Source organism: Lactuca virosa, chromosome 4, assembly GCF_052849685.1.
Source record: "Lactuca virosa cultivar CGN04683 chromosome 4, Lactuca_virosa_CGN04683_v6, whole genome shotgun sequence".
NCBI lineage: Eukaryota > Viridiplantae > Streptophyta > Magnoliopsida > Asterales > Asteraceae > Lactuca > Lactuca virosa.
The window spans coordinates 252,609,232-252,636,992 of NC_136429.1; the positions used below are offsets into that span (position 1 = coordinate 252,609,232).

Sequence of the window (27,761 nt, forward strand, 5' to 3'; positions counted from 1 at the left end):
CATGATTGCTTAGTTTTTGTTATTATTTTTGTTATTGTTGATTATTTTTATTTTAGTTATGGAAAATATTTTATATAATACCATTGAAAATTAGGGGTACTTTTTACTTTTCAAGTTTCTTCCGTTGGTGTTTTTTATATATTAGCCTTTTTTGGTAAAAATGTTGACTGGGAACGATTAATCGCGTAAATTGTGTATGTTATTGATCAACATTTTTGTTGGTTAACATTCTCTACAGTGGTTTATCTTTTGATTTGGTCTATCTATATCTCCATCTGCATGAAGCATACAGCTGACTTTTTGCAAACAGAAGTAAATGCTTCGTGCTGGCTTCTTTTGACTCCTTGCTGAGTCTTTCATGAGAGAGAAGCTATTTTTTTTGCTTTTTTTTCAACTCACTTCTTTGGTCAGCGTGTAGAGTCGTCACCACCTCTCTCTCTCTCTCTCTCTCTCTCTCTCTCTCTCTCTCTCTCTCTCTCTCTCTCTCTCTCTCTCTCTCTCTCTCTCTCTCTCTCTCTCTCTCTCTCTCTTAATATCTATATATGGTGTAGAAGCCGTGAGGGATACTACCCAAAGACTCTTGTCTTGCCATTTTTCTCTTATGTTGAATGACAAGAAACTAAAGTCATATACATCACTTTGAGTCAGAAAAACACTTACACCACACACACAGTCGGTGAGAAAATTGAAAAAAAAAAAGATTGATCCTGGATCATCATAAAGTGACTGGTTCGATGGGAAGACCACCTTGCTGCGATAAGATAGGCGTGAAGAAAGGGCCATGGACTCCAGAAGAGGATATAACCCTAGTCTCTTATATTCAACAAAATGGTCCGGGCAATTGGAGATCTGTTCCTACCAATACTGGTACACTTAATTTCTACTATGTTCATCTAAAAATCTGTCCATTTACTTAGTTTATGTTGTTAGATCTTGGGTTTTTGTTATGGTTTTGTAATTCTTTTATTTAAAGGAGGGTTGGTTGGATCATTAAATTCGAGTATTTATTGTATCCTGTAACCTTCATCACTGAATTTTAACTTTTTCTGTGATAATTAATTATCATCGACTTTTTGTTAAATGGATGATAATTACATGTTCTTGTGAATTTAGGTTTGCTAAGATGCAGCAAGAGTTGTAGACTGCGTTGGACCAATTATCTTCGGCCTGGAATCAAACGTGGCAACTTCACCGAGCAAGAGGAGCAGATGATTATCCATCTTCAAGCCCTTCTTGGCAATAGGTAGATTTTTCTCTTTAGAATCTGAAAATAATTGTTTATGTCACAAATGACCGATCTTTACATTTTTATCTTTTATCGCAGATGGGCAGCAATAGCTTCTTATCTTCCACAAAGAACCGACAACGATATCAAAAATTACTGGAATACCCATCTAAAGAAGAAGCTCGACAAGCTCCATGAAGACTCTGATCAAGAAACCCACCATCATCATCATGGTACTTCAAAGGGGTGTCAATCATCATCATCATCATATGAAACCACCATGTACAAAGGTCAATGGGAAAGAAGGCTCCAAACTGATATACACATGGCCAAACAAGCCCTTTGTGATGCCCTATCTCTTGACAACAAAACCATTAATCTACCTGTATCATCTTCAGCCACTACTTCAGGGAAATCTGAATCGGTGGTACCCTCATCGAATCAATCCACAGCTACTTATGCTTCTAGTGCTGAGAACATTGCACGATTGCTCCCAGACTGGATGAAATGTTCCAAGAAATCTCCACAGACAAACTCTGAAAGCATCGAGACAAAGCAGACCCAGAGTTCCGTGATCAACCAGCAGTTAACAAGTCCTCCAAGTGAAGGGTATGACAACTCCGTGCAATTTGGCAACAGCAACAACATGGTCCAGAACAATCAAATAAACAACTACTACTCGAATTACAGCAATTCTGATATTTCTCAATCGGTTTCCCCTGAAACAAGTAGGTTCCAAGATGAAAGTAAACCAAGCATGGAAAATCAAATGCCCCCTCTTAGTTTGTTAGAGAAATGGCTTTTTGATGAGGCTTCTACCCAAGGTGACCTTATGAATATATCTTTAGAAGAAAGTGATGACTTCTTTTAGCCTTTTTGTCGCACTTTTTAGGTGTTTTTGAGGGGTTTGGGTGGTCGTTAGTTCAAGGTTTATGTGCACATCTTTTTCAAGTTTTTGCGAGATTTTTTTTTTTAATTACTATAATTAGTGGAAAAGAATTGTAAAGTAATACCTAGTAGTAATTAGAACAGTAATAACATTATCTTATGTACTCCGTGAAGTACAAATTCTAGTCACGTTCACGTTTGTAGGAGGAAAGAATGTATAGTTCCTTTACAAAGGTGGACAAGACTAGAAGACTATGAATGAAAATTACAGTTTGGTTTTTTAGAAACTTGTTGAAAATTTCAGTTTTTGTTTATGGATGCATATTATTGTATTAGTATTTACTATTTAGATGTTTAATTTTAACTTAAAACTTCAAGAGAAGTATAGTTATATTAGTTTCAGACTAGTGAAATAAAGGGTAAATAGCATAAAAAACACTCCGTTTACACCAAAATTCTAATTTGACACCATGTTTTTCTTTGTCACAAATTTGACACTGTGTTTTCCAATTTGTTACAATTCTGACCACTTGACCAGTTAATCAGGTTACATGCTGACGTGGCATGATGACGTATCAGTTTTGATGATGTGGCATGCTGACATGATATGCTGACGTGTCAAAATTGAAATTTTTTTCCACAAAAAACACTAAGTTTTCATTTTTTTTCGATTTTGACACTAATTTTAATTTTTTCTTTCAATTTTGACACTATGTTTTTTTGTTCCAAATCGAACATCATTTATCAATTTTTGTTCAATTTTGACAATTTTCCATTTCAATTAAAAACCATAGTTTTGTATCAATTTAAGTTTTTTTTTTTTTTTTTTTTTTTTTTACATTCAAACCATAATTTTATGTATAAATATGTATTAGTTATATAAAAACCGTATTTTATATTAAATACGCAACTTTAAAATAAGTTTGGAGGTTTGGAGGCGTGTAGTCGATTAAAACTCGGATGTCAAGTTTGCAACCCCTGAAATTTTCACATCTTATTAGAAGCTTATGGTTAGTTTGATTCTCATGATATAACTAATGCATATTTATACATTATACTTTGAATGTAAAAAAAAACAAAAAACAAAAAACAAAAAACAAAAAACAAAAAAAAAAACACCTTGTATTTAAATAAAAATGTGGTTTTTAAACAAAAAAAATATATTTATACGGTTTAAAATGTAATAAAAAAATATATTTATACGGTTTCAAATGGAAAATGGTCAAAATTGAACAAAACTGGAAAAAATGATGTTCGATTTGGAACAAAAACATAGTGTCAAAATTGAAAGAAAAAATTAAACTTAGTGTCAAAATCGAAAAAAGTGAAAACTTAGTGTTTTTTGTGGGAAAAAAATTCAATTTTGACACGTCAGCATATCATGTCAACATGCCACATCATCAAAACTGACACGTCATCATGTCACGTCAGCATGTAACCTGGTTAACCGGTCAAGTGGTCAAAATTGTAACAAATTGGAAAACACAGTGTCAAATTTGAGAAAAAAAACACGGTGTCAAATTAAAATTTTGGTGTAAACGGAGTGTTTTTTATGCTATTTACCCGTGAAATAAATGTCTCGGAATTTAGGAAATTGTATGTGTATTTACTTTATTGTGAAAATATAGGAATCATAAATAAGTCAATTTAATAGTTGATATATTTTCTGGCATGAAAGAAAAAGTTCAATCATTAATTTTTATTTATACATTGATAATTATGTATTATTTTTTTTTTTTTTTGGAAACAACAAATACTATAATAAGGGAAACCCACACCTAGCAAGACAGTGGGCCCCTGCAAAAATCGCTGTTGATGTGATCTCCGAAACATACATATGGTTTAAGTACAAAACCCAAGGTGTTAAGGCTAGATGGATTGATTGGAGTTTATCTCCCTTTTGTTAAAAATCTATTGTAGTTGTTATTTTCTCTTTGTACTTGCACAGAGCTCATGATTTAGTTTCTTGCTTATCATGTAGTTTTTTATTAATATATTTGCGGTTTTCAAAAAAAAGCATGACAATAAGCAAGGTAAAACTATTAAAATATGTGTTCAAAGTCGCTAATTAAATTGATATAACTTTATGAAATATAAATAAAATTCTTTTTAGGTTGTCTTAAATAACTAGAAATAGCTATAAATGACTTTAGGAAAAAGATAAAATGAATTGTTAATTTATTATATGATTAATAAATTAATTATAAATAACTAATTATTAATCAAAATAAATTTGTAATTAATTCGATATTAATTAAATTTAGTTAAAGATGTAAAGACGAAATTGTAATTGTTCACTAGTTGAACAAAAAAAAAAGATTCTAAATCCTTCCCTTGGTGGATTGTTTTAGAGGAGTGTAGAAGGGTCCTCGATTTGTACCGGTAGCTGATAAGGAAAATATTTGAACTAAGGGTTAAACTTAATTATTTTATTGTTCAAATCTGGATTTATCTGCAAGTTACCTCAAGTAAATAAACCTTCCTTAGGGCATCAAAATTCGTGGTTAAGCCTCCAAGAAGAATGAAATCAAAATTTCATCTTCCTCTCTTATCCACTTGATTTATAAGGTTCTATGGTTTTAGGTGTAAGTCATTAGAGGCGTTCACACTATTGATGCTACCCTTTCCATGAGCCATTGAAGATCGAAGGAATAAGCATATGCGATTATACGTAAGGGTATGTTACAAATTTGATTCATAGTATCTTATAAGTAGCTTAGATCGGTTTTACATAGTATATAGCTATAATGAAAAAAAATGTCATAGATCTATAGATTACATGTGCCCATAAATGGTTTTATGAATTCTGTTACATTATTTTATTGCTTAAATGTAACCTCGAAACTCACCAGTTGTATCAAAGCCTAGTATTTTTAATTATACGCGCATTGGTAAAAAACTGAAAAACTTTAAACTAGGACGAAACCCGTTGAATCGTAGGCGCACCGCTCCCCTTTGCAATAGATTTCGGATTTTGTTGCCTTTTTTTCGATTGGGCAAGATAATTACTAGTTTATTGTGGTTATTTTAATTGCTTAAAATCTGAACATTTGACCTAGGTAATTAGTCGAACCCTAAAATTCAAAATTAAAGCAAAGAAAATTAATATTATTTAATTAATTGTTTAATTAAGATAATTATTTAATTCTTAAAAGATTTAATAAAATTAATTAAATGATTAATAAAAAGATAATTACTAAATCTTAAATGACCTAAATATTAATTAATTAAAAGTTAATTAAGTTAATAAAATTTAAAACTTGTACTCCTAAAAAGTTTAAAATACACCCTTACATATATTTATAAGAGTATAACAATATATATGTAAAAGAATAATAATTCGTCAGTCAAACAAGAACTAGGCATCATTCATGAAGCCATGCTATAAAAAGTTATAAGGAAACAACCTATAAAATAACTAATAAATGAATGTCATTTTCACTCACCGCTTCTTTGTGTGGTGAATTATCGTTAACCGAAAAGGTTCTGATAGGACATAAATCTCATTAAAAGTATAACATAAAGTATTAAAACATATAAAAACCTCATTCTAGTTACTTAGGAAAAATGTGAACTTGCATGCTAATCCATGAAAATACACATCGTTTGTTTGTGAGTCGTTAGTAGAGCGTGTGTGATTAACCGACACATTAATTTGGGACTACAAAGTAGAAATGATGATATAACTCGAGTTTATGATTATTTATGGAGCGTGTGCGGTTAACCGACACGTCAATGTCAGATCATAAATTTGAACGAAGGTGTCACACAAGTTTGCATGGTAATTTACATTTTATTTGTTACCCATGACATCCCAGTTATAAATGCAAGACATCCCAGTTATAAATGCAAGAGTATAATCTGAGATTAACACGCCATTGATAGTTCAACAATCTCAATAGATCTAGGAGTTTCATTGTGATTGAAATTGGTAAAGTGCTTTACCTACCTAAAATAGATATGTGATGTGGTTATGACATTCCTCTTCATATTACGAATCGAAAATATGGATCATAACCTTAATTTGAAATTAGGTTAATAATTAAAGATTGAATCGAATTATTTAAACTTTTTCTCTTAGGTTAAATGGAAATCCTCTCCCACTTCCTTGCACATTTTCAAAATCTAGATTCCCTTTGTTCTGTATCGGGAATAACTCATTAGCTAAGGAATCATTCTTGATTGGATAATGGGAAAGATTTCCTCGATAAGCATATCCCTCAAATTAATTATTCGTCAACTTTAAATAAGTTGTTATTCCTATAAACATGTAGAATTGTCAAATAAGGTCTCTTACATCATTATATCCATATCCTAAATGTTACAAATAACATTTTTTGAGCATGTGGCCATATGAAATGAATTTGCAATTCAGTGAAATATATCACCAAAAGGCAAGGCAAGAGTGATTTGAAAATCGTCAAAAGTTCCTAATTACATGCAAGATAATAGATAGAGTTTTGTATGTGCTAAATGAGAGCTACATAGACAACCTTGAGAATCTTAATGTTGCCCTTGACAAGGGTCTTACTATAGATCTTGTGTTTCTACCTCTCACTAATTCTTATGATAATTTTAACTAGATTTATCATATAAATAGTATGGAGAAGATATTGATGGGATTCTTAAACCTTGTCCAAACCGTGGAAACCGAAAAGGAATTAGATTTCTTATCAAGTTCCAGTTATCGCCTTTCTGAACGTTGGTATGAAGAAGAGGAAACGTTCGAATCCAAAATGGAAAGGAACAGTTTCGGTCGGAACTTCACATTATGAGGGAATGGAATTGGTGTGTCCTCTATCCGACGCAACCATGATTCAAATGAGGAAAGTTGTGAGTAATGCAATGGGAATGATCATAGGAAACGAAGATCCCCTAAGTCCTTGAAAAGTTTTGAAGATGGAAATGTCAAAAAATTTTGAATCTACTTCAAGTACTTAAATAATCGAACTCCATAATACTTCAAATTCATGGATCCTTGAAATGTTATGTGGATAAACTCCTAAATGGATAAACTCCATAATACTTCAAATACATCTCCTAAATGGATAAACTCTATTCCTATGATAAGATCATTCCTTCTAAGCATTTTATTTCATGATCCATACTCTAGAACTTCTTAGAACACCAGATCAACCCAAGGAAAGCTTGCTAGGGCCAAAGATCACATCACCTTCTTCCATTCTTCTTCAAAACCGAAACAAAAAACCCTAAGGTGAGTTCATACCCCCTTGTTTTCGGTTTTTACATGATTTTTGGGGGAGAATACAAGTAAAAAGTAGATCTATGTGTTATATGCATGTCTTGTGTGAATTCTTAGCTTATTTTGTAAAAATGTGTTAGATCTTAGCAAATCTTGACATCTTAAATAACATTGAGTTAAGATCCATGAACTAAGACACCTTATACATCATATTATCAAATTAAAAGTGTTATATGTTTAAGATATAAAAATCTAAGGCAAAAACTTTGTTAATGGTCAAAATTGTCAAGAAAACAAAAGATAAGGGTAAAAAGTGACATTTATGTTTTTATAAGGATCAAACAGGTCCTACTTGTATAAAAATGGATTTTTATGATAAACATGCTTTCCAAAGGGCCAAAAATGTAAATTTTAGCTTAATGGGCTAAATATTTGGGCCTCACGGTTTTGAGCCCAAATTTGCGAAGAAAATGGAAGTTTTGGGATTAAAAATGTTATTTGACCAAAGTTTGAGTCGTGAATGTAAACAAACCAAATTTAGGGGTGAAAATAACATTTATTTCTAAATTGGACCAAAAACGTAACTTTTATCAAAATTGGGCCGAAAGTATAAATTTTTACAAACAATGGACTGAAAATGCACTTTTCTGCAAAACTGGACCTTAAATGTCAAAATATACATTTTCGGACTAAAACCGTGAATTTCTAGACATTTGGGACAAAATTACAAATTTTTATAAATTATGGACTAAAGTGCCATTTTTACAAAACTTTGGGCCTTAATTGAAAATTTGAGGCTTTTGACCAAAAATGTCGTTTTACGAAAAAGGAGACTTTTTATAATAAATTTGGTAAACCTCGAGCTAAAAAAACAACGAAACAATAACGAATGGACGAAATACATTTGATAACAATTTTATTGGGCCTAATATTCACGTTACATGGCCAATGGGCCTTAAGGGCCCATCCAAGTGCATATTGAGCCCAATATTTTCCATGACATGTTTATTGGGCCTTGCGACCAATTTACATGTTAATTTGGGCCTGAGTTATGGGTCACATGCTTGTAGGGCCTTGGTGGTCCAGTTACATGCCCATTGGGCCTAAATTACCCTCTTACATGTTATTGGGCCTTTGTGGTCCATTTACATGCTAATTGGGCTTGGACTAAAATTCACATGCTTAGTACATCGTAAATATGTCTTTACATAATTATTGAACTTCGTATACTTATATATGTACCTTTGGATTTGATAACATACAACATACACGTAAACATTAAACATGGTATGAAAGGTTGAGAATCTAGTGAGACTTGTCGGTTGACACCTTTGAGTGTACAATCGTAGCCTGTAGTTATAACCAGAGTTTCCTGGAGGGAGAGCGGGAGTTTGTGTATAGATCTATACGGGGTGACCCCCCATGCCTTAGCTGTTCGCTACAGCTAGACTAGGTCAGTCTACAGCGACAAACCTTACCTACAACAAAACCGGCGCCTGAAAACGTCAAGACAGGCGAATTAGTCATTATCAAGCATGGTTGTAACGGCTCACTTAGAGAGTAACTTCATCAAAGATTTCAGTATATTTATACAAATCTAGGCGATACTAAAAACATACATACATCGATACTCGGTCATGGATTTTATGATTACGATACTTTTATATGCAGAAAATATCGGATTTTCTGGGATAAATACATTTATACATTACCTTCCACTTACAAAAGAAAAATACAGGGTTTCTATATGGATTACATTTTTGTTTATTTATACATTTCAAAAGCAGCAAACACACATGCATTAATACTTGATTTAGACACATTATTTTCAAACCACTTTACAGAAAATATCAGATTTTCTGGTGCTTTACGAACTATACAAAACTTTTCAATCAAACATGCTTATGAACTCACCAACATAATATATGTTGACGTTTTCAAAATAACTTGTATTCTCAGGGACTCGTTAGGTAGAAGAATCATCAAGAATATGGGATTTTGTTTTATGTACTGTTAAACATCATCCAACGAATGTTTTGGTCATGTAATTTAAAAGATTGAACTTGATGTAAACAATGGCAGTTGTATTAAATTATGCATGGTGATGATGATGTTATGTTTCATTTATATTCACTGTAATGATATTTCAAGATGAAGTCACGCGCAAGCCCCCAGACGTTTCCGTCGTCTGGTTTGGGGGTGTGACATTGACCTTGAAGAAATTTGAGATATGACCGATGGTGAACTTATAGTTCTAGCTCTCAACTAGAGGTTGAAATACCAGTTGATCAAAATGACATTGCCTTACTTGTTCACAGATATAGAAGAGTTATTGCATGTGACATTCGCATTTTAACCATATTAAAAGTTTTTATTTATGCTTATTTAAAACATAGTTTATTTATAAATGCGGAATTTGGTCCCGTAAAAGTATTTCCGAAAAAATATTTTTCATTAATTTATAAAATCTAGGGATGTCATCACTCATATAAAACATCATCATAAAAATGCCATACAATATCTTAGACTAACAATCTATATCTCCTTGAATCTTTCATCATTTATGTACCTTTGTGTAACACCCGCATATTCGGGCTAGTCAATTTAGAGACGATAAGCGTCAAAAATGACTTTTTAATAGAGGATTATTTAGAATAAATAATCTTAACTAAGTTGTAGTATATGTCACAAGGTTTTCGTACATATAAAGAACGCTGAAATCCGAGTTATAACGAAGAAGTTATGACCTGTCGAAGTTTCGCGACAAAACCGACACGACACCGGGAATCGTAAAAAGTGAGTTTATGATAGAATACTTTTTAGCCTTAGGTTTCTAAATGAAAGTTGTAGATTACGTCTCCACCTTCGCGTGGATATAAAGAACGTCGAAAACGGAGCTCGTATGCAAAATTTATGGCCTTCCGAAGATGCAGCTATTGAGAGCATGACACGTGGTTGAAACCCTAGTCGCCTTAAGTCAAGACGTGAACATGAAGTTCACGATGTGAAACGTGTCAGGGACACTAATCGGGGCTAGAAAACACGTGGTAACACTACAAGATGACTCATGGACGTTCACGACGTGAACCTATCATGTTCACGACGTGAATGGGCCCAGAACAGCCTATAAATAGCGATCAATACCCTTTCATTCCTTACACCTTCTACTTTCTTTCTCTCTCGTTTTCTGAAGCCGTTCCGCGTCCCGAGCCCAACGATTACGAACCGCCAACCGTTTCTAGTTAGATTCTATCAACTCACGCTAATAAGGTGAGTGCATATTATTTTCATCTTACACATAGATATGAAGTAATTTATATAAATTACGTGCTATGTGTGCATATTATCTGTATACTTGCTATCTATGATGGATGAACCATTTTATACATGTTTTAATTGATTTAAACTGTATATGTATTTTATATCTACAAATATGTTAGGTAAAACATGGGTAGATGAATTAGATGATGTGTGATGAAATAAAAATTGATGAGAGGTCTCGATGTTTAAGATGAGCTAGTCATCTAGCAGAATATAAACATAGTTATTAGTTATTGATCCGGGAGTATGGATCATACATACCAGATCCGGGAGTATGGATCAGGTAGAGAGGTTAGTTTTAGATCTGGGAGTACGGATTAGGTATTTTTGAACTATGTGTTCACCAGTTGTAATTTAAGAACCCTGGAAGCTATGAACTTAGTGCCTATTAGATACTTAGTGCCTATTAGATAAACGTTGGCAGCTATGGACTTAGTGCCTATAAGATAAATGTTGGCAGCTATGGACTTAGTGCCTATTGTATAAACCCTAGCGACCATGCAAACTTGGTGCCTAAACCCTAACAACTATGGATTTAGTGCCTGTTGTATAAACCTTGGCGACGATGTGACTTCATGCCTATTTGACATAAATTGCTGAGGAAAAGCAGTGTTGTCACCCCGATGTTTGCTTATTTGACATAAATTGCTGAGGAAAGCAGTGTTGACACCCTGATGTTTGCTTATTTCACATAAATTGCTGAGGAAAGCAGTGTTGTCACCCCGATGTTTGCTTATTTGACATAAATTACTGAGGAAAGCAGTGTTGTCACCCCGATGGTTGCCTTATTTGATATAAACCCTGGCAGCGATGGACTTCGTGCCTATTCCTTAGGTCAATCCTTAAGAATGAATAAATGAAGGTTAAATGATTCATAGGGTAGATCCTTAAGAATAAATAAGATAATGGGAATGGGTAATTGGGTTGATTGTTTGATGATTAAATATAATAATTATATTATTGTGGGTTGAAAACCCTATGTACTCACCAGGTTTCCCAACCTGACCCACTTAAATGTATTTGTATCACAGGTGTCGATACGAAGCTACTTTACACTGAGAGATTCAAGGAGATGTAGATCACTAGTGTAAATAAATGTAAGGTCTGTTTATGCTTATGTTTCAGTATTTACGATGACATCCCAAAGTTTTAATATGAATAAAATACATTTCTTCGGAAATGCTTTGATAATATATTTATCATGTTTTTCTGGGAACAAATTCCGCAACATTTTTATTAAAAGAAGTATTCTGATTTTTATAAAGCATAAACAAAATCGGTCTTTTTTGGCCGTGAAATTGGGGATGTCACACTCTGTACCGCTACCTGTGATACAAAGAAGCTGAATGAGTCAGGTTGGGAAACTTGATGAGTACATAGGATTTTTAATCCCCAATAATATAATTAATTTGTTTAATTATCAAACAATTAACCCAATTACCCACCCCCAATTTCTTTATATTTATTTCTAAATATCAATGCCAACATCGCATTTTTGTATACTTTCATCGCTAAGGATTTCTCATAATATCATCGCCCAATATATTCATCGTTGAGGACTTATCCTAATGTTCATTTCCTAATCATCGCATTTTATATTTTCATCGCTAAGGGCTTCTCCTATTGCTCATCGCATTGACTTTACTACTTCGGGGGTTTCCTTCGCAGTACATGTCGGTATAGTATACCGCATGAATACGTGGTTCGTACACTGGACTGTTAGATTAGTCTGTGGTCATCGTTTGTACTCAGTTAGATGACTATATCGCAAACATCTCAATCATTGCAAGTAAAAGTCATGGCATTATCTATATTTTTATTGTTACAGACCTCTCCTAATCATTTTCATCTCTCAGATCCCATCTCTCAATGGAGAACTAAATTGGGGGAGAGAACCAACAAACTTTTTATCTGCAATGAATTTAGTTACCAAATTTCACATATGCATGTTAATACATATATCTAAGAAGATTACAAAAAAAAATTGAAAAAACATTTATATGCTTTTATATATGCACATTTTTTTTTGAAAATATATATATGCATAAAAAAATATAAATATGCATTTTTTTGAAAAAAATATTTTTTTTAAATCTTATTTTCGAAATATAAGGAATATTTTCATATATTTGATTTTTTAATTTGTTTTAAGTTTTTTTAATTTTTAATTTTTTTTAATTTTTTAATATATTTAAATCTACGCAAATATTCCTTAAATTTCGAAATTAATATTTGAAAAAAGAATTTTTCACAAAAATTCATTTTTAATTCATATTCATATATTTGTTTTTGTGTATATGCATATTTTTAAAAAATCATATGCATATGCACATGCACATTAAAAAAACACTTTTAATGCATCTATATGTATATTCATATGCATATGTCATATGAATATCACATGGTCGCCAATTCATATGCCAAGACATGTGTATTTCCCTCAACATAGTAACCACACAACTCAACAAAGTCGACATGCTTGAGTGTTGAAACCATTGAAACCTTGAATCGAAAGAAAAACATTATTCATAAAGAGGAATGCAAGAAATAACAATATACTTTCATCTAACAGTGATTAGGTATATTTTTTAGTGTACAATGTTGTTATCGTAAGAAATGAAAATAGAAAAGGATATTCTAAGCAAATAAGTTGACTTTACCTGAGTCAAAAACACTGAATTTGATTCAGCCAATGGAGAAACCATCAAGTTTTTTCACAGCAACACTTTTTCCATTATTTAAGTTTGCAAAATAAACCATTCTATATGAACCTTCACCAATCAATGCCTTAGATCCAAAATTTTCAGTTTTTTCTTTCAATTCATCGAGTGAAAGTGAAGGCATTGCTTTTTGAGCTTCATGTTTGATAGGAGGTGGTAATTGTTAGATTACATATGCATGCTAAAAAAACTGAAACATATTCAATAGCAACTTCAAATCACATTTACGACACTTCCAATCACAAGAAATCAAGTCAAAGTAAATTCGTATCCAACAATTCATCTTTTCCTCATATATTATATCAATGGTATATGAATAAACGTCCACCTTAAACTGGATTCTACAATGAAAAATAGTTACCAAATTTCACATGTGCATGTTAATACATATCTCTAAGATGATTACAAAAAAAAAAATTGAAAAAAAATATTAATTTTTTTGAAAATGTATATTTGCACAAAAAAATATGAATATGCATTAAAAATGTATTTTTTGGAATTTTCTTAAATCTTAATTTCGAAATATAAAGTATATTTTCACTTATTTGAATAAAAATATATTTTTTATTTTATTTATTTAATTATTTATTTAGTTATTTATTTTTTAAAATAAGCAAATATATTCCTTACACTTCAAAATTAATATTTAAAAAAATAATTTTTCAAAAAAAAAGGATTTCTAATGCATATTCATATATTTTTGTGTATATGCATTTTTTTTAAAAACATGTGCGTATGCACATACATATTTTAAAAAAAATATTTTTTATGCTTCTATATATATGCATAAGAATATATATATATATATATATATATATATATATATATATATATATATATATATATATATATATATATATGCATATGCACATGCATGCACATGCATATACATATGTATAAGAATAAGTATATGCATTTGGCAATTAAATACATATGATTATGCTTATGTATATACATATGCATAACAATAAGTATATAATATATGTATATTCATAATAATAACTATATGCATAAGAATAAGTATATGCATATGCATAAGTATATGCATAATAATAAGTATATGTATATGCATATGCATAATAATAAGTATATGCGTAATAATAAGTAAATGCAAATGAATAAGTATATGCATAAGAATAAATATATGCATACACATATGAATAAATATATGCATATGCATATGAATAACTATATGCATAAGCCATTTAAATACATAAGAATGTTATTTTGATATTATGGTAGGTTTTATAATTAATATGGAACGAACCTTCAAACATGAATGATAGTTTAGGGTGATCATGATTTAATTATAATTGTAAAAGTAATTGAACGTTATTTTTGGTGTTACAGATAACAATAATATGAATAAGTAAAATAAATATAATTGTAAAAGGAGTGTAAAATTGACCTAGTGTCATGACAGTCTTCAAACATGCATAACTTCATTTGGGAGCATATTTTCTCAGGTTTTTTCTACAAGATATTGAAATTAAACAAGTAATTTTTTTTTGTAATGTTGTGTATAAAAAATGAAAATTAAAAAAGGTACCTTAAATAAGAGCATATCAATTATAGACTTTCCATATTGCTCGACCAAAGTCTTGCATTCTTGGCTCATTAATCCATGAGCACCAATAGCTTGATTTATTTGAGTAACAACAACCTAAAAAAGAGGTTCTAGCCAACAAAATATGCATGTCTAAATGTGTATAAATGCCTATTTTACCCTTGGAAAAAATAAACTATACATACCGTTGGACCAGCCAACAAAGAGGTTCCAGAATCAGCAATTGTTGCACAACCATTGGAGCAAAATCCTATAAAAAATAGAAATTATGATAATCAGAAACTATAAAAATACAATTTAAAAATTTAGAGGATAAAAGAATGCCACAAATTACCAGTTGTTTCCTTACTGATAAAGACATCATTCATTTCAAACTATAATAAGAAAAACAACCAAATGAGTAATAAATTTTTATAAAAAAAATAAAAAATTGAAAATGAATATAAAGAATAGTAACCTGCCAGTAGCCTTTTTGTGTGACAAGGACATAAGTATGTGCAACTCTGAAATGACTAGTGTCAACACCACCAAACACAAGTTCACCTTCTTCATTATTTTTAGTATTTCGATTAAGCCAAAATGAAAACACGGGTTCATAAACAAGACCTTGATCAACCATGTTGTACCTAATATAGTCAATCATCAAAAAATAAATAAATTACATTTTTGGTCCCTGAGTTTGTTCAAAATTGTAGTTTTGGTCCCAAATAGTTTCCTCATACAATTGAATAGACTCACAAAGGCACCAACATTGCAGGAGAGAACTATCGGGAACCAAAACTGAAACTTTTGAATAGACTTTGAGGCAAAAATGTAATTTACTCCAAGAAAATTTTTGGAAAGTGAGTGAAGTACCAAACAGGAAGAGCACCCCTAACAGAGATTTCTTGAAACCAAAGCCAAGAATACCATCAAACTTTGCTGCAACAAAAACGATTCCAGGCTCTATGGTTGCTTTTATGAAATCCTTAAAATGGGTAATTTAGTAAATGTCGAAATGAAGAAATTTTAATAAAAATTTACGTAATTTCTTAGTCATTAGTCTTTACCTGTTCCTTGATGGTAAAATCACCAAGTCTTGTAGAATCATGGCTAAAGAAACCAGAGATAGCACCAGTTCCATATCTAATTGCAGCAGATTTCCCTAGATGAAAATTACAAGATCTTATGCATTAGAAATAGTAATATCACAAAACATACTTTAGGGTGATCATGATTTAATTAGTTTGGATACAAGGGGAAAAACATGAATGATAGTTTCACTCAGGCATTTCATCAAACACCTAGAATGCAACTGCTCAATTTCTTCCTTAGGGCTACATAAAAAGAGGTCTTCTTCATGATGAGGGCATTAAGAACGACTCAAATAAGGTTTAAATCAATTATACACGAATAAAATTCTTGATCCATCTCATATTTGTCAGACTCTATTCCATAGCTGATTACATAGATGAATGGAAGTAAAACAATAGGAGAAAGGAGACATGGGTTGGGAAATACTTATATAAGACTAGAGAACATACTCAAAAAATGTTGAGCAACGAAAAATAATAGATTACAGCGACACATCTCTTTTGTCCTAAGCAAATCAAAGTCTCAGAAGGCCACAACATGGTGGTTTCTTATCAGATGGTGGATATGTTTCATCATAAACATCAGTAGAGAGGAATGACCTACGTATGTATTCGTGAATTGCTCAAGAGAGCCTCTCTCAATAACATGATGTGGTCTGTGGTTGGAAGATAATACTGACTAGATTCAAACGATGTGAGTGCGTGGAGATTAGAAAGCTTGTAATGAAGGATATGAGCTTTTGGGTATGCTCGACTAGACAGACCACCATCCATGGCTGGTTGATCTTGACTTGCAAGGGAAATTAATCGATTATTTTTTTTTAAAAAAATACAGGCATCTGATTGATGCATAGTTCGCTGGTTCCCTCCAATTTAGGGAGTTTGTTGTTAAACTTGATTCTATATATATATATATATATATATATATATATATATATATATATATATATATATTTATATATATATAAACGAATAATTAGGAAAATCGTTATATAATTAAATTGAGCAAAATCATATCATATAGGTTCATCCAACACATAATACATATACTAGGCAAATATAACATTTAATTATCTAAATAATTCATATCTATGTGTAAGATGAAAGTAAATATGCACTCACTTGATCAAAGTAGATGCCTCATAATTTGGGCAGAACTTCGCCTTGGTACTTTAGCTTTTCTTCTGATGTGACCAAGGTTCATATTAGTAAGTCTTAGTATTTATATATTCCTCGCGACTAATGACAGTGTAGATTCATTACTTATCCCAATGTCTACATCAACATCTATCGAGCAAGGAACAAACATGTAGGATCATATTTATAGAAGGGTCTGTTTGGTATACAGAGTGTAATATTTGGAAATCGCACTTAAAACACATCCCTAAATCCAGCCTAGACATCATCCCCGTAAGTATATCAATCAGTATAATAACTTGGAGTTACTGATAATTATTATTTATAGGTTCATAATAACGACTATGACTATAAATATAAGTTATACTGAAAGCAATAAGCGTGTAGCTTAACTTATAGAGATCTTATAGCGAAATTTGGAAAATTGCATGAAATTAAATCTGATCCGGGAGCTTCTTATCATCAGCTATGTGACACCCTAGGGTTCACCGAAGCTTAATTCTAAAGAAGATTTCTGAAAAAAATCGAGAGAAAATCGAGAGAGAAAGTTGGAATGTATGGGAAATCGAATGAGGTTTGAATCCAATTTATATGGCATTTTTGGCTTGCTCGCGGCACACTTGGTTGGTTCTCACGGCACACTTGGTTGGGGTGGGTAACGTGGCTCCAGTAGTTATGTGACACGTGGCGACTAACAGGTGGAGTGTCAGTGCGCACCGTGTGCCCTGTCGACGCGCGGGGACGGACACGAGGATTTTTAGTTTCATCAAAAATTCATATCTTCTTCATGCGAGCTCCGTTTTCCATGTTCTTTATATCCACGCATAGCTATCGATGAAATCTACAACTTTGCTTCAGAATCTGTCGGCTAATTTTCAATTTATTTTTAAAGCTATATTTTTAACATGCTTAGATTGTTAAAGTCTGTTAAAAATTCATAACTCTCTCGTATGATATCCGTTCTCGACTGTATTTATATCAACGGATAGGTATTGATGAGATCTTCAACTCTTGTTTAGATTGTTTTTCCTAACAATCGGCGAATTTTAATTTCGGTTTCTAAGCCGTATACTGCTACGCTGAAACTTCGAAAAATCATAACTTCCTTATATGAAGTCAGATTTAGACGTTCTGTATATGCACACTATCGTTTTTATGATTACTATGACTTTTGTTTAGATTGCTTACGCTAATAAGCAATCCGTCTAAAATTTACTTTTTACGGTATGCATAGTTGTGTCAGTTAATTGAGATACTTCGAAGAAGCATAATTCTTCATGCGAAGTCGGATTTTAGAGTTCTTTATATGTGCAGAATTATTGTCTATCGAAAAGTCTTTTTATTGCTTATTTGTCTATCCCGGATCTGTGGGCGTTACAATTATCTCCTGCTTAGGATGATTACGTCCCAAAATCATCAAAAAAATATGGCTTGTATAATGACTTCCCACGTTACTTTTCCATCCTAGGTAATAACCGCAACTCTTATGTCCTTTCCAGTGAGTTTCTAACTATTGGGCTTATCTACTACTGGCGGTGCTCGACCTTGCAAACGTTCTCCATTCTAAATTCGATTTGTATTGGAGGCTGTTGCTCCTTCTTGAGTAGGCTTAACCAATGATAAGGTCTTTACTTTGACTACCTTAATAGACCGATGGATCACACTCTAATGACATTTCATCGTATGATGCAATGGCTAGGCTCATGTCTTTTTGAGTCAGACTCTAATGTGGAAGATACCTTCCTTCATCTTCTAATGTGATATAATGACATTCTAGAATGTAGCACTTATAGCTATATGCATCTTACTTTTAATGGTGATTATGATACTTTTATTGATCTCTTTGATTATCTTTTCCTTCACTCTAAAGTTGTATGCTATGTCAAACTTACTTCGTATATTAGTCAGCCTCAATTCGATATGACCAGTAGGGTCGAAATAATATTTATCTTTGTAGTAATTATCGAAACAAATGTAATGACGGAAATGAACAAAATAGTTCAACTACTTAGAGACTTAGTAACCTTGTGATTTTCCCTTATCCAAGTGCGAGTCCTGTACTCCCGGTAGTATAGGCATCTACTGCCTCTCACACCTACTCATATTCGTCCCATGAATTGCCTTAGAGTTTCCAAGGCACCACACATGAAAATCATATAGTAACTTAACACATGGGGTACGTAACATAACCAAGGATTATATTACCTCTTGAAAATGGTAACATTGTTATTCGAATCAATCATACATTATGCATTTTACATCAGAGTATATCCTAAAATTCTATCTAGGTGGGGTGACCACTTCATATCTTGAAATCCTTGGATAAGTACTAGACAATATAGACTTGGATAGTTTCATTTGGACTGACAATACGATGCTCGGGTAGATTAAGCAGTGAGATAAACATGGGAGCCTGCGAGATACACTAAAAGTTAATTATCTAGAACTGTGGCTCAACATTTCCTCGATGTACGGACTTATGTCCTTAATTCTGGTTCTGATAGGGCGGATGGGGGGTTCTGATAAAGTAGGTCTGTAGGAAATTATTTTCTTGCTTTCTATCTGTCAGTCATATGTTGCTTCCTCTGCGTGATTGGAAGACATCCGACCTGGAATGCAACATATGCAACTCTATTTCTACGCACCTCCTTATCTATGAAATTCTTTCTATCTGTTAGCCATATGATGTCCCCTCTGCATGATCGGAAGATCTGACTTGGAACACAACATATGCAACATTCTACCTCTCAATCCCTCTATATTTGTTAGTCATATGTTGTTCCCTCTGTGTGATTGGAAGACATCCGACCTGGGATACAACATATGAACTTCTATATCTGACTTCTTTCTTAATGATTGAATACTCACCTAAAGTAAGGAGTTCTTTGGAAGTTATTGATTACCGGGGTATATCGGGAAGTGGGAAACACGTTCTAGTACTTCTAAAATCGAACCATTTAATAGGTTGTCTGTAGATCTTGCTGCTTAATTTAAGTGGACAACAATATCCTTGGTCGTCGTTAGCTAAATGTCCATTTAGGAATATATATCACAATGACTTGTCACTTATAATATGTCCAAATTGTCAAGATCCTTTGTGTTTAAGTGGACCACAATACCGGTGATTGACGAGATCTAGACATGCAGGCGTGTGCTGATAAACGATATTGGATTGCTTGACAACTTTGATCCCAAATATTTTTGTTTTTGTTAAATTTGTTCATAGTTTTCCTCTATGCACAAATTTAGGGGGAGAATTAAAAAAAAAATTGCAAAAAAAAAAATCAAACAAAAATCAGAAAATTCAAAAATCAAACAAAAATCAGAAAATTAAAAATCCAAAAATATTTTTGTTTCTGTTTTATTTCTTGTTCAGAAAAATCAAAAATTCAAAAATATTTTTGTTTCCGTTTTGTGTGCTAAGCTTTGTTTTAATTTTGTTTTTATCTTTTAGTTTTGTTTTGTCTTGAAAAGTGAATTCAGATGTAGACGAGACTCATGGAGACTGTATCGAGATTTCTAAGCCAAAGCTTCATCCATGATCATCGAAGAATTCTCATTCGAAGGAACAAGAAATGAAGATTATTCTTCCAACATTCAATCTTTCAACCCCAAAAGCAAGGTGAAGCTGCACTTGAAGATTATGTGACAAGTTGCATTGAAGCCTCATCAATCAATTTGCTGCTATTCTTGAACCTGTTGAAGTGATCCAGAAGTTTCATTCTCTATTTTCTCTTAAGATTCTCAATCTGAAAGCGCCATCTTTCAAGAATCTTTTCAAGAAGCCTCCTCACCCGACGAGCGTTCAACGTCAAATATTGAAGAAAAGCCCAACTTCTCAAGATGAAGTCATTCATTGAAGATTCATCAAGTTCATCTTAAAGTTGTGAAGAATTTGAAGATTAATGCTGAACCAAGCTCCCGATGAAGATTGAAAAGGAAAAGCCAGCTACTTTTTAGGGGGAGTTTGTTAGGTCAATTAGAAAAGAAAGCTATAAACCAAGGGGGATATTGTTGGGTCAAAAATATGGTTTATACTTTACTTTTCTAGGAAAATGTATTTTTGTGTCTTGGACCGTAAACAGCTTGGTGTTTACGGCCGTATACGTGTTTACGGTTGTGTTTACGGCCATGAACAGGTTTACGGCCGTAAACCCGTTCACGACCCATTTCTACTATATATAGGGCGAGGAGTGCATATTGTAATGTAAATGAGAGGCATAGAGGAGGAGAGCATGTTCTAGAAAGTGAAAGTGAGAGAGAAGAGAGGAGCTTTAGTGTGTGTTAGTGTGTGTGTGAATCTTGTATCTGGATCTTAATTCATATCAATTCATACAAGATTCATCATCTTCTTCATCTCCTTCTTCTTCATTTGATCTGGCATCATCCGTTTGATTGGGATTCTGTACCATCAAATGGATCTGATTGATACACAAGCAGATTGGGGACTTACATTTGGTTTCTTTTTTAAATGACACCATTTTGTTGTGGAGTCTAAGGAGCAGAAAGGTTATGCTCAATGCCTTTGTCGATTAGGAACTTTTTCATTGTGGCATTTGTGAATTTGGAACCATTTTCACTCCGAATTCTTCTAACAGATGATTTTTTATCACTTTAATTCGTTTAACGAAGTTGATGAGCTTGGAAGAAATTTACAAATTTAATCGAATGAAGAAAACCTTGGTGAATCTTGTGTAGTCGTCCACAATGACAAGAATGCACTTATTATGATGCAAACTTTTAACAATAGACAACCCACAATGATCTATATGAAGAAGTTCGAGTGGCTCCGAAATTGATTTTTCAATTAGAATAGGATGACCGTTGTTGGATTACTTCATACAATCACATGCAACATAAAGATGAACATTCTCAAACTTGAGGAGTGGAAAACCTCGAACCATTTCACCAGAGACCAGATCATTCGTATATCGGAAGTTAAGATGGGCAAGCCTCTGATGCCATAACCAACTTACGTCAGTAACTGATTTTGTAAGAAGACACATTTGAGGCATTATCATAATCATATTTGATGTCCATAGGCTACATGTTCTTTTTTCGATTCGATCCGATAAGACATTGTTTGTGGTCATATTTTATAATGTAACTATGCTTTTTACAGAACTCAACTCTTCGATTTGAATCAGTAAGTTGGGAAAACTGATCAGATTATGCTTGAGATCAGTTACGTAATCCACATATTAGAGACAGAGAAATTGTTGTTGGTTAGGATGCCATACCCTCGAATATGGTAATTTGTATTGTTGCTATATGTAACATAACCAACATTTGGAGTAAGCTTCAGATAACATATAAAATATTTTTGCCTAGTCATGTGCATGGAATAATCACTATCTATATACCAAATTGTATCTTGTTCTGCAGCATATAAAGCCTGCAGAATCAATGAGTTTAGGAGTTTTTACGCTCCGAGTTAGGCTTGGGGACTTTAGCAAGGGCTTTGGACTTAGCTTTTGATTTCAGAACAACTAGTATCTCAAAATGCATTTTTTGAGATTCTTTTAGGAATATGCAGAATGTCAAAGTCTTTTCATTAATCCAAAAGTCATACGCAACACATGGTTGCTTAGACACTACCTTATTTGGAGGGACAGTTTTCTGAGACGATTCAGGAAGAACTGTCTTCCGAGATGGTTCAGTTGAATTTTCATTCCCTTTAGCCTTCCATTCACATTTCGGATTTGAACCTTTTGATGGGTTCTAAACATGGTAGTTTTGAGGATCTTTACCTTTATTCACTGCTCTCGGAGGCACATTTGATTTTGGAAATTGCTTTTGTGTAAAGATTTGCCATTCAAGGTAGCAGTAAATACCGAAGAGGATAATTTTTGTGGTGAATACTTGTCTTTGGTGAGCTCACAACATTGACAGATTTTGTTAAATTTTTCTTTGTAGAAGCAAGATTATCCGAGCTAACAGGATCATATGGTCTCTTAAGAATTTTGACTGACATGAACGTATTATGATTCCTAGCAGCCGAACTAACTGCTTTATGTGATACTTTTATCATATTTTTCAAGGAACGTAGAGGTTTTTCTAGACCTAGTTTCTTTCTCAAGAGCTTTCCTAACCTCAGTTTTAAGAAGAACAATGTCCTTTTTGTTCAACCAGGGCTTTTTCTTAATGTTAGATGATGTTCTAGAGGATTTTCCTACTTAGGGGTTGTTGAAACAAGGCTTATTTGGAACTAAGGTGGACTTAGAAACAACTATAGAGTTCGGAATGGAGGAATCATATGAGGAATCATCATTACATGGGATTGCTTCATCTATATCACTATCAAGTGACACACAAAATGAGTTAAGATGGTCCGAGTCATGTCCACATGTCTCATGAATAATTTCCTCGATAACACAATTGTTCAGAGGACTGATTCTGGTCTAGGGATATCAGAGGTGGAAGTCGCATGGAATCAGGACATGTAATAGTGATTGGTTTGAACTCAGGAATCATTGATTGATATCTATATGAGGTCTCTTGAAGGAAAGCAAATGGTGAGACTGGAGTGTTCGAATATGCGTGGTTCGGAATGTCTCCCATAAATGACAAAATTTGAAGTTCCTTGAAAGGAAAAGTAATAGGTTTCAGAAACTCGCTTCTGAGCCCAGGTTCCTTGGACCAGGGATGACGAAAATTTTGTTTCATTTTCTCATTAGCTTCAAGTACATCAATGACATTATATAGACTATCAATTTTTCCAGTTCTAAGTAGGTTTTTGATTGGGATTCCATGGTCTCCTATGCTCATTGATAGGAGGGAAAAGTCTTGTTGAAACCAAAGTTCGGAATCAACATCTTCTGAATCAAGGTTTTCATCAAATTGGAAGTTCGAAACTGCTGGAACAGGTTGAGTATGTTGAATCGGTGGAACATATGGGACATCTGAAAGGATTCGAGACAACTGGGTTTGGAAGAAGTGGATTGACTGAACTAACTAGTGAGAGGGGACCTCTACAGAGTTCTCTTAATGTTTGAGAAACATTAGATTAATGACCCTGCAGTTCGTCGAACAGCTGAAAGAGCTTCAGTTTCTTCAAAGATCCATTACTCTGAAGGTTCTGATTTGAAATTTCCCTATACTTTTATGATATTTTTGATAAAATTCAGGTTGTACTCAAGCGGAGTGCAAACAACGCCGTGCGTAGTCATGTTGTTCAAAACAATTTTGTACTAATTTAATGTAGAAGGAATAGATTCACCAGGTGTGGTAGTGAAAGTGTCGAAATCGTTCACTACTGATGTCAATCTCTCATTCTTCATATTCTATGACCCTTCAAAAAATCTAGTAGTGTATCCCAAATCTCTTTAACATATTTTCATAACTTAATATGCTCAAAGATATATAGTAGAACACCAAACACGATTTCAGAGTAAGCGATCTGATTTGCATGGAGTTTTTCGAAATCATTAGCATTTAGAGGTGCTGGTCGGAGCTCTTCTTGGCCCATGAGAGTGGTAAAAACATCTCTAACCACTTTTCTGACTGGAACATGATGACCTTCTTTCACTGACCTCTATATCTCTTCACTTTTTTCTTTGCAAAGAAAAAATCTCTCCATTCTGACTTTCCAATGAGGATTCTCTTCGACAACTAGCAGTGGGGCTTGTGACAGGCAACCCATGCTATTTGCAATTGGAATTGAATACATTTGTTGAGATTGATTAGAAGCAGTCATTGATGTTAAGATATTAGAGATGAAGTTGTAAATAGAAGAACTTTTATCCTGAACACAAAAATGATTGAGATATCAAGGTAATCTCCAACCAACTATAATTTGTTCTTATGGATTCAAAGAACAACCACTATGGTTCTGATACTAATTGTAAGTAACAGGATTTGCACGGACAAGGTTTTAAAATTCAAACCTTGGATTAGTCTAATGTTAATGATTGGTTATAATAAGATATCTATTCAAGTCTGAATAAATAAGTCAATCCTTGAAGTAAATAACTCAACAAAGTGCTCAAGATGATTAATATAAAGTATGAACAGTGTAAAGAAAATAAGAACAAGAATAAAGTTAGCGAGAAATAATTGACTGAATGATTCTTTGATTTGACAGAAGTGAAATTTCCTGAAGATGCACTACTAATCCATGCCTATTACAAAGGTTGACACTCCTTTTATAGATAAAGGAGGCACAAGATATAAACTGTAAACAAAGAGTGCATGGACTGCAGATCACCAGCCTGGCACAATCGATTGTTGATGATCTTATATGTTGTACTTTCACTTCTGACAAAACATATTGACTAAATTCCAAAATAAAATCATCTATGAAACCCATTCATCTCGAAAGCTTCTTCTTCATATCAGATTACATATCATCTCGGAAAGATACAATAGGAGAGGATTGATTAAGGGGCACTTCCATGTACTAAAAATATAGACGAATGGTATTGACAAGATATTCAACTCTTGTTTAGATCGTTTTTCCTAACAATCAACCGATTTTAATTTTGGTTTCTTAGCCATATACTACTATGCTGAAACTTAAAAAAAAAACATTACTTCCTTATATGAAGTCAGATTTAGATGTTTTCTATTTCCACGCTCTCGGTCTTATGATTACTACGACTTTAGTTTAGATTGCTTAGGCTAATAAGCAATCCATCTAAAATTCACTTTGTTACGATACACGTAGCTACGTCGGTTAACTGCGATACTTCGAAGAAGCATAACTTCTTCAAACGAAGTCAGATTTCATAGTTCTTTATATGTGTGGAATCCTTGTCACATATACTATAATTTTGGTTAGGATTATTTATCCTAAATAATCTTATATCAAAAAGTCATTTTATTGCTTATTTTTCTTACCCGAATCTGCGAGCGTTACAATTATCTCCTGCTTATGATGATTACGTCCCAAAATCATCAACAAAAAAGGGCTTGTATAATGACTCTAGACGTTACTTTTACATATTAGCTGCTAACTGTAACTCTGATGTTCTTTCCAATGAGTTTCTAACTCTTGGACTTATCAATTACAAGCAGTGCTCAACATTGCACCCTTTCTCCGTTCTAAATTCAATCTGTACTGGAGGCTTTTTCCCCTTCTTGAGAAGGCTCAACCAATGGTATGGTCTTTACTTCGACTACGATTACAGACTGATGGGTCACACTCTAATGACCTTTCATCATATGAGGCAATGGCTAGACTCCGATGTTTAGAGTCAGACTCTAACATGGAAGATACCTTCCTTCATCTTCTAATGTGATATAATCACATTTTAGCATGTAGCACTTCTAGCTACAAGCTGCTTACTTTTAATAGTGACCGCGATACTTTTATTGATCGCTTCGATTATTGTTTCCTTCAATCTGAATTCATACACTACGTCAAACTTACTTCATAGATTAGTCGTACTCGATTCGATATAACCACTAGGGCCGAAATAATATTTATCTTTGTAATTATTACTGAAATGAAGGTAATGATGGAAATGAAAAAAAATAGATCAACTACTTAGAGACTTAGTAACCTTGTGACTTTCCATGATCCAAGTGTGAATCATGTTCTTCCGGTAGTATTGGCCTCTATTACCTTTCATACATACTCATACTCTTCCCAAGAATTGCCTTGCATTTTCCAAGTCAACACACAAGAAAATCATATAGCAACTTAACACATCGGGTACGTAACATAACCAATGATTATATAACTTCTTGAAAACGATAACATTGTTATTCGAGCTTATCATAGATTATGCCTTTTACATCATGCTACATCCTACAATACTATCTAGGTGGGGTGACCACTACATATCTTGAACTACTTGGATAAGTAGCTTCACTCCCTTATAGCTTCAGGAGTCGTCTGTAATGCTCATGCAGCTTCCTCCTTCCTTGGCAAATCTGTTGATATATGCCACTTATCTCAACATCCGTACCATATTATGTTCTTGAACGTACAATATTTGGAATAAAGACCAACCCTTCCGCACTGATAGAAAGGAACTTTCATGTCGCATCTTCCAAAGCACTTCTTCGTGTACTTATCGCACCATTATTCTTCATTGCTACCCCTAGATCTCTCATTGCCTGGGTCACCGTTTAATAATCTACTCTTATTATCGAAGTTCGAGAGTCCTTCACTTCTCCTTTTCTTGAGAACTTCAGTTTGATTGACGACTTTCCCCATGAATATGTCTTCAAGGGATTTGGCAACCCGGATGACTGCTTCCAAAGTGGTTGCAAATTTCACCATTAGACCAAAATCTGCTGGTAATCCGTTACCAATTCTTTATGTCACACCCTGGCCGTCGACGGAAATACCGGGCGGTGCAACGTCATTCCTTGTATCACAGTTATATAACATACATTGAACAGTACTAAAGAATTTTATAAAATACATACCTTTATTGATGGTTGAAAGTTACATTATTGTTTTTCTAGTACTTATTACATAATATCCGACTATTGCATACTTCTTAATGAACAGAAAGGGTAATAGTAAAACTTCTCCTATTCAACTAACATACCAGCTTTATCAAGTTCCTGAAAACACATGCATTTTGAAAATACGTCAACATAAAGTTGGTGAGTCCACAGGTTTTGACTCCATATAAAATAATTCTTTTTCCGAGTTCAAAAGTATAGTTTTGAA

At 33.2% G+C, this 27,761-nt stretch overlaps 1 protein-coding gene and 1 pseudogene across 1 annotated transcript; one reads left to right on the forward strand and one right to left on the reverse strand.

The window, feature by feature from the left end:
- The first annotated feature begins 541 nt into the window (after positions 1-541).
- LOC145108190 (myb-related protein 306-like) lies at positions 542-2,400 on the forward strand. Its single transcript, XM_079045205.1, has 3 exons — positions 542-867; positions 1,114-1,243; positions 1,325-2,400. Exons 1-3 carry the CDS (start codon positions 735-737, stop codon positions 2,094-2,096), a joined length of 1,035 nt encoding a protein of 344 aa, XP_078901331.1. The 5' UTR covers positions 542-734; the 3' UTR covers positions 2,097-2,400.
- Positions 2,401-13,322: 10,922 nt separating this feature from the next.
- Positions 13,323-27,362, reverse strand: LOC145105812 (cyprosin-like; annotated as a pseudogene).
- Positions 27,363-27,761: the final 399 nt, after the last annotated feature.

Coding starts and splice junctions, on each gene's coding strand:
- LOC145108190 (XM_079045205.1), top strand. CDS start 735: ATGGGAAGACCACCTTGCTGCGATAAGATAGGCGTGAAGAAAGGGCCA. Junction 868..1,113: donor ATCTGTTCCTACCAATACTG/GTACACTTAATT, acceptor TTGTGAATTTAG/GTTTGCTAAGATGCAGCAAG. Junction 1,244..1,324: donor CAAGCCCTTCTTGGCAATAG/GTAGATTTTTCT, acceptor CTTTTATCGCAG/ATGGGCAGCAATAGCTTCTT.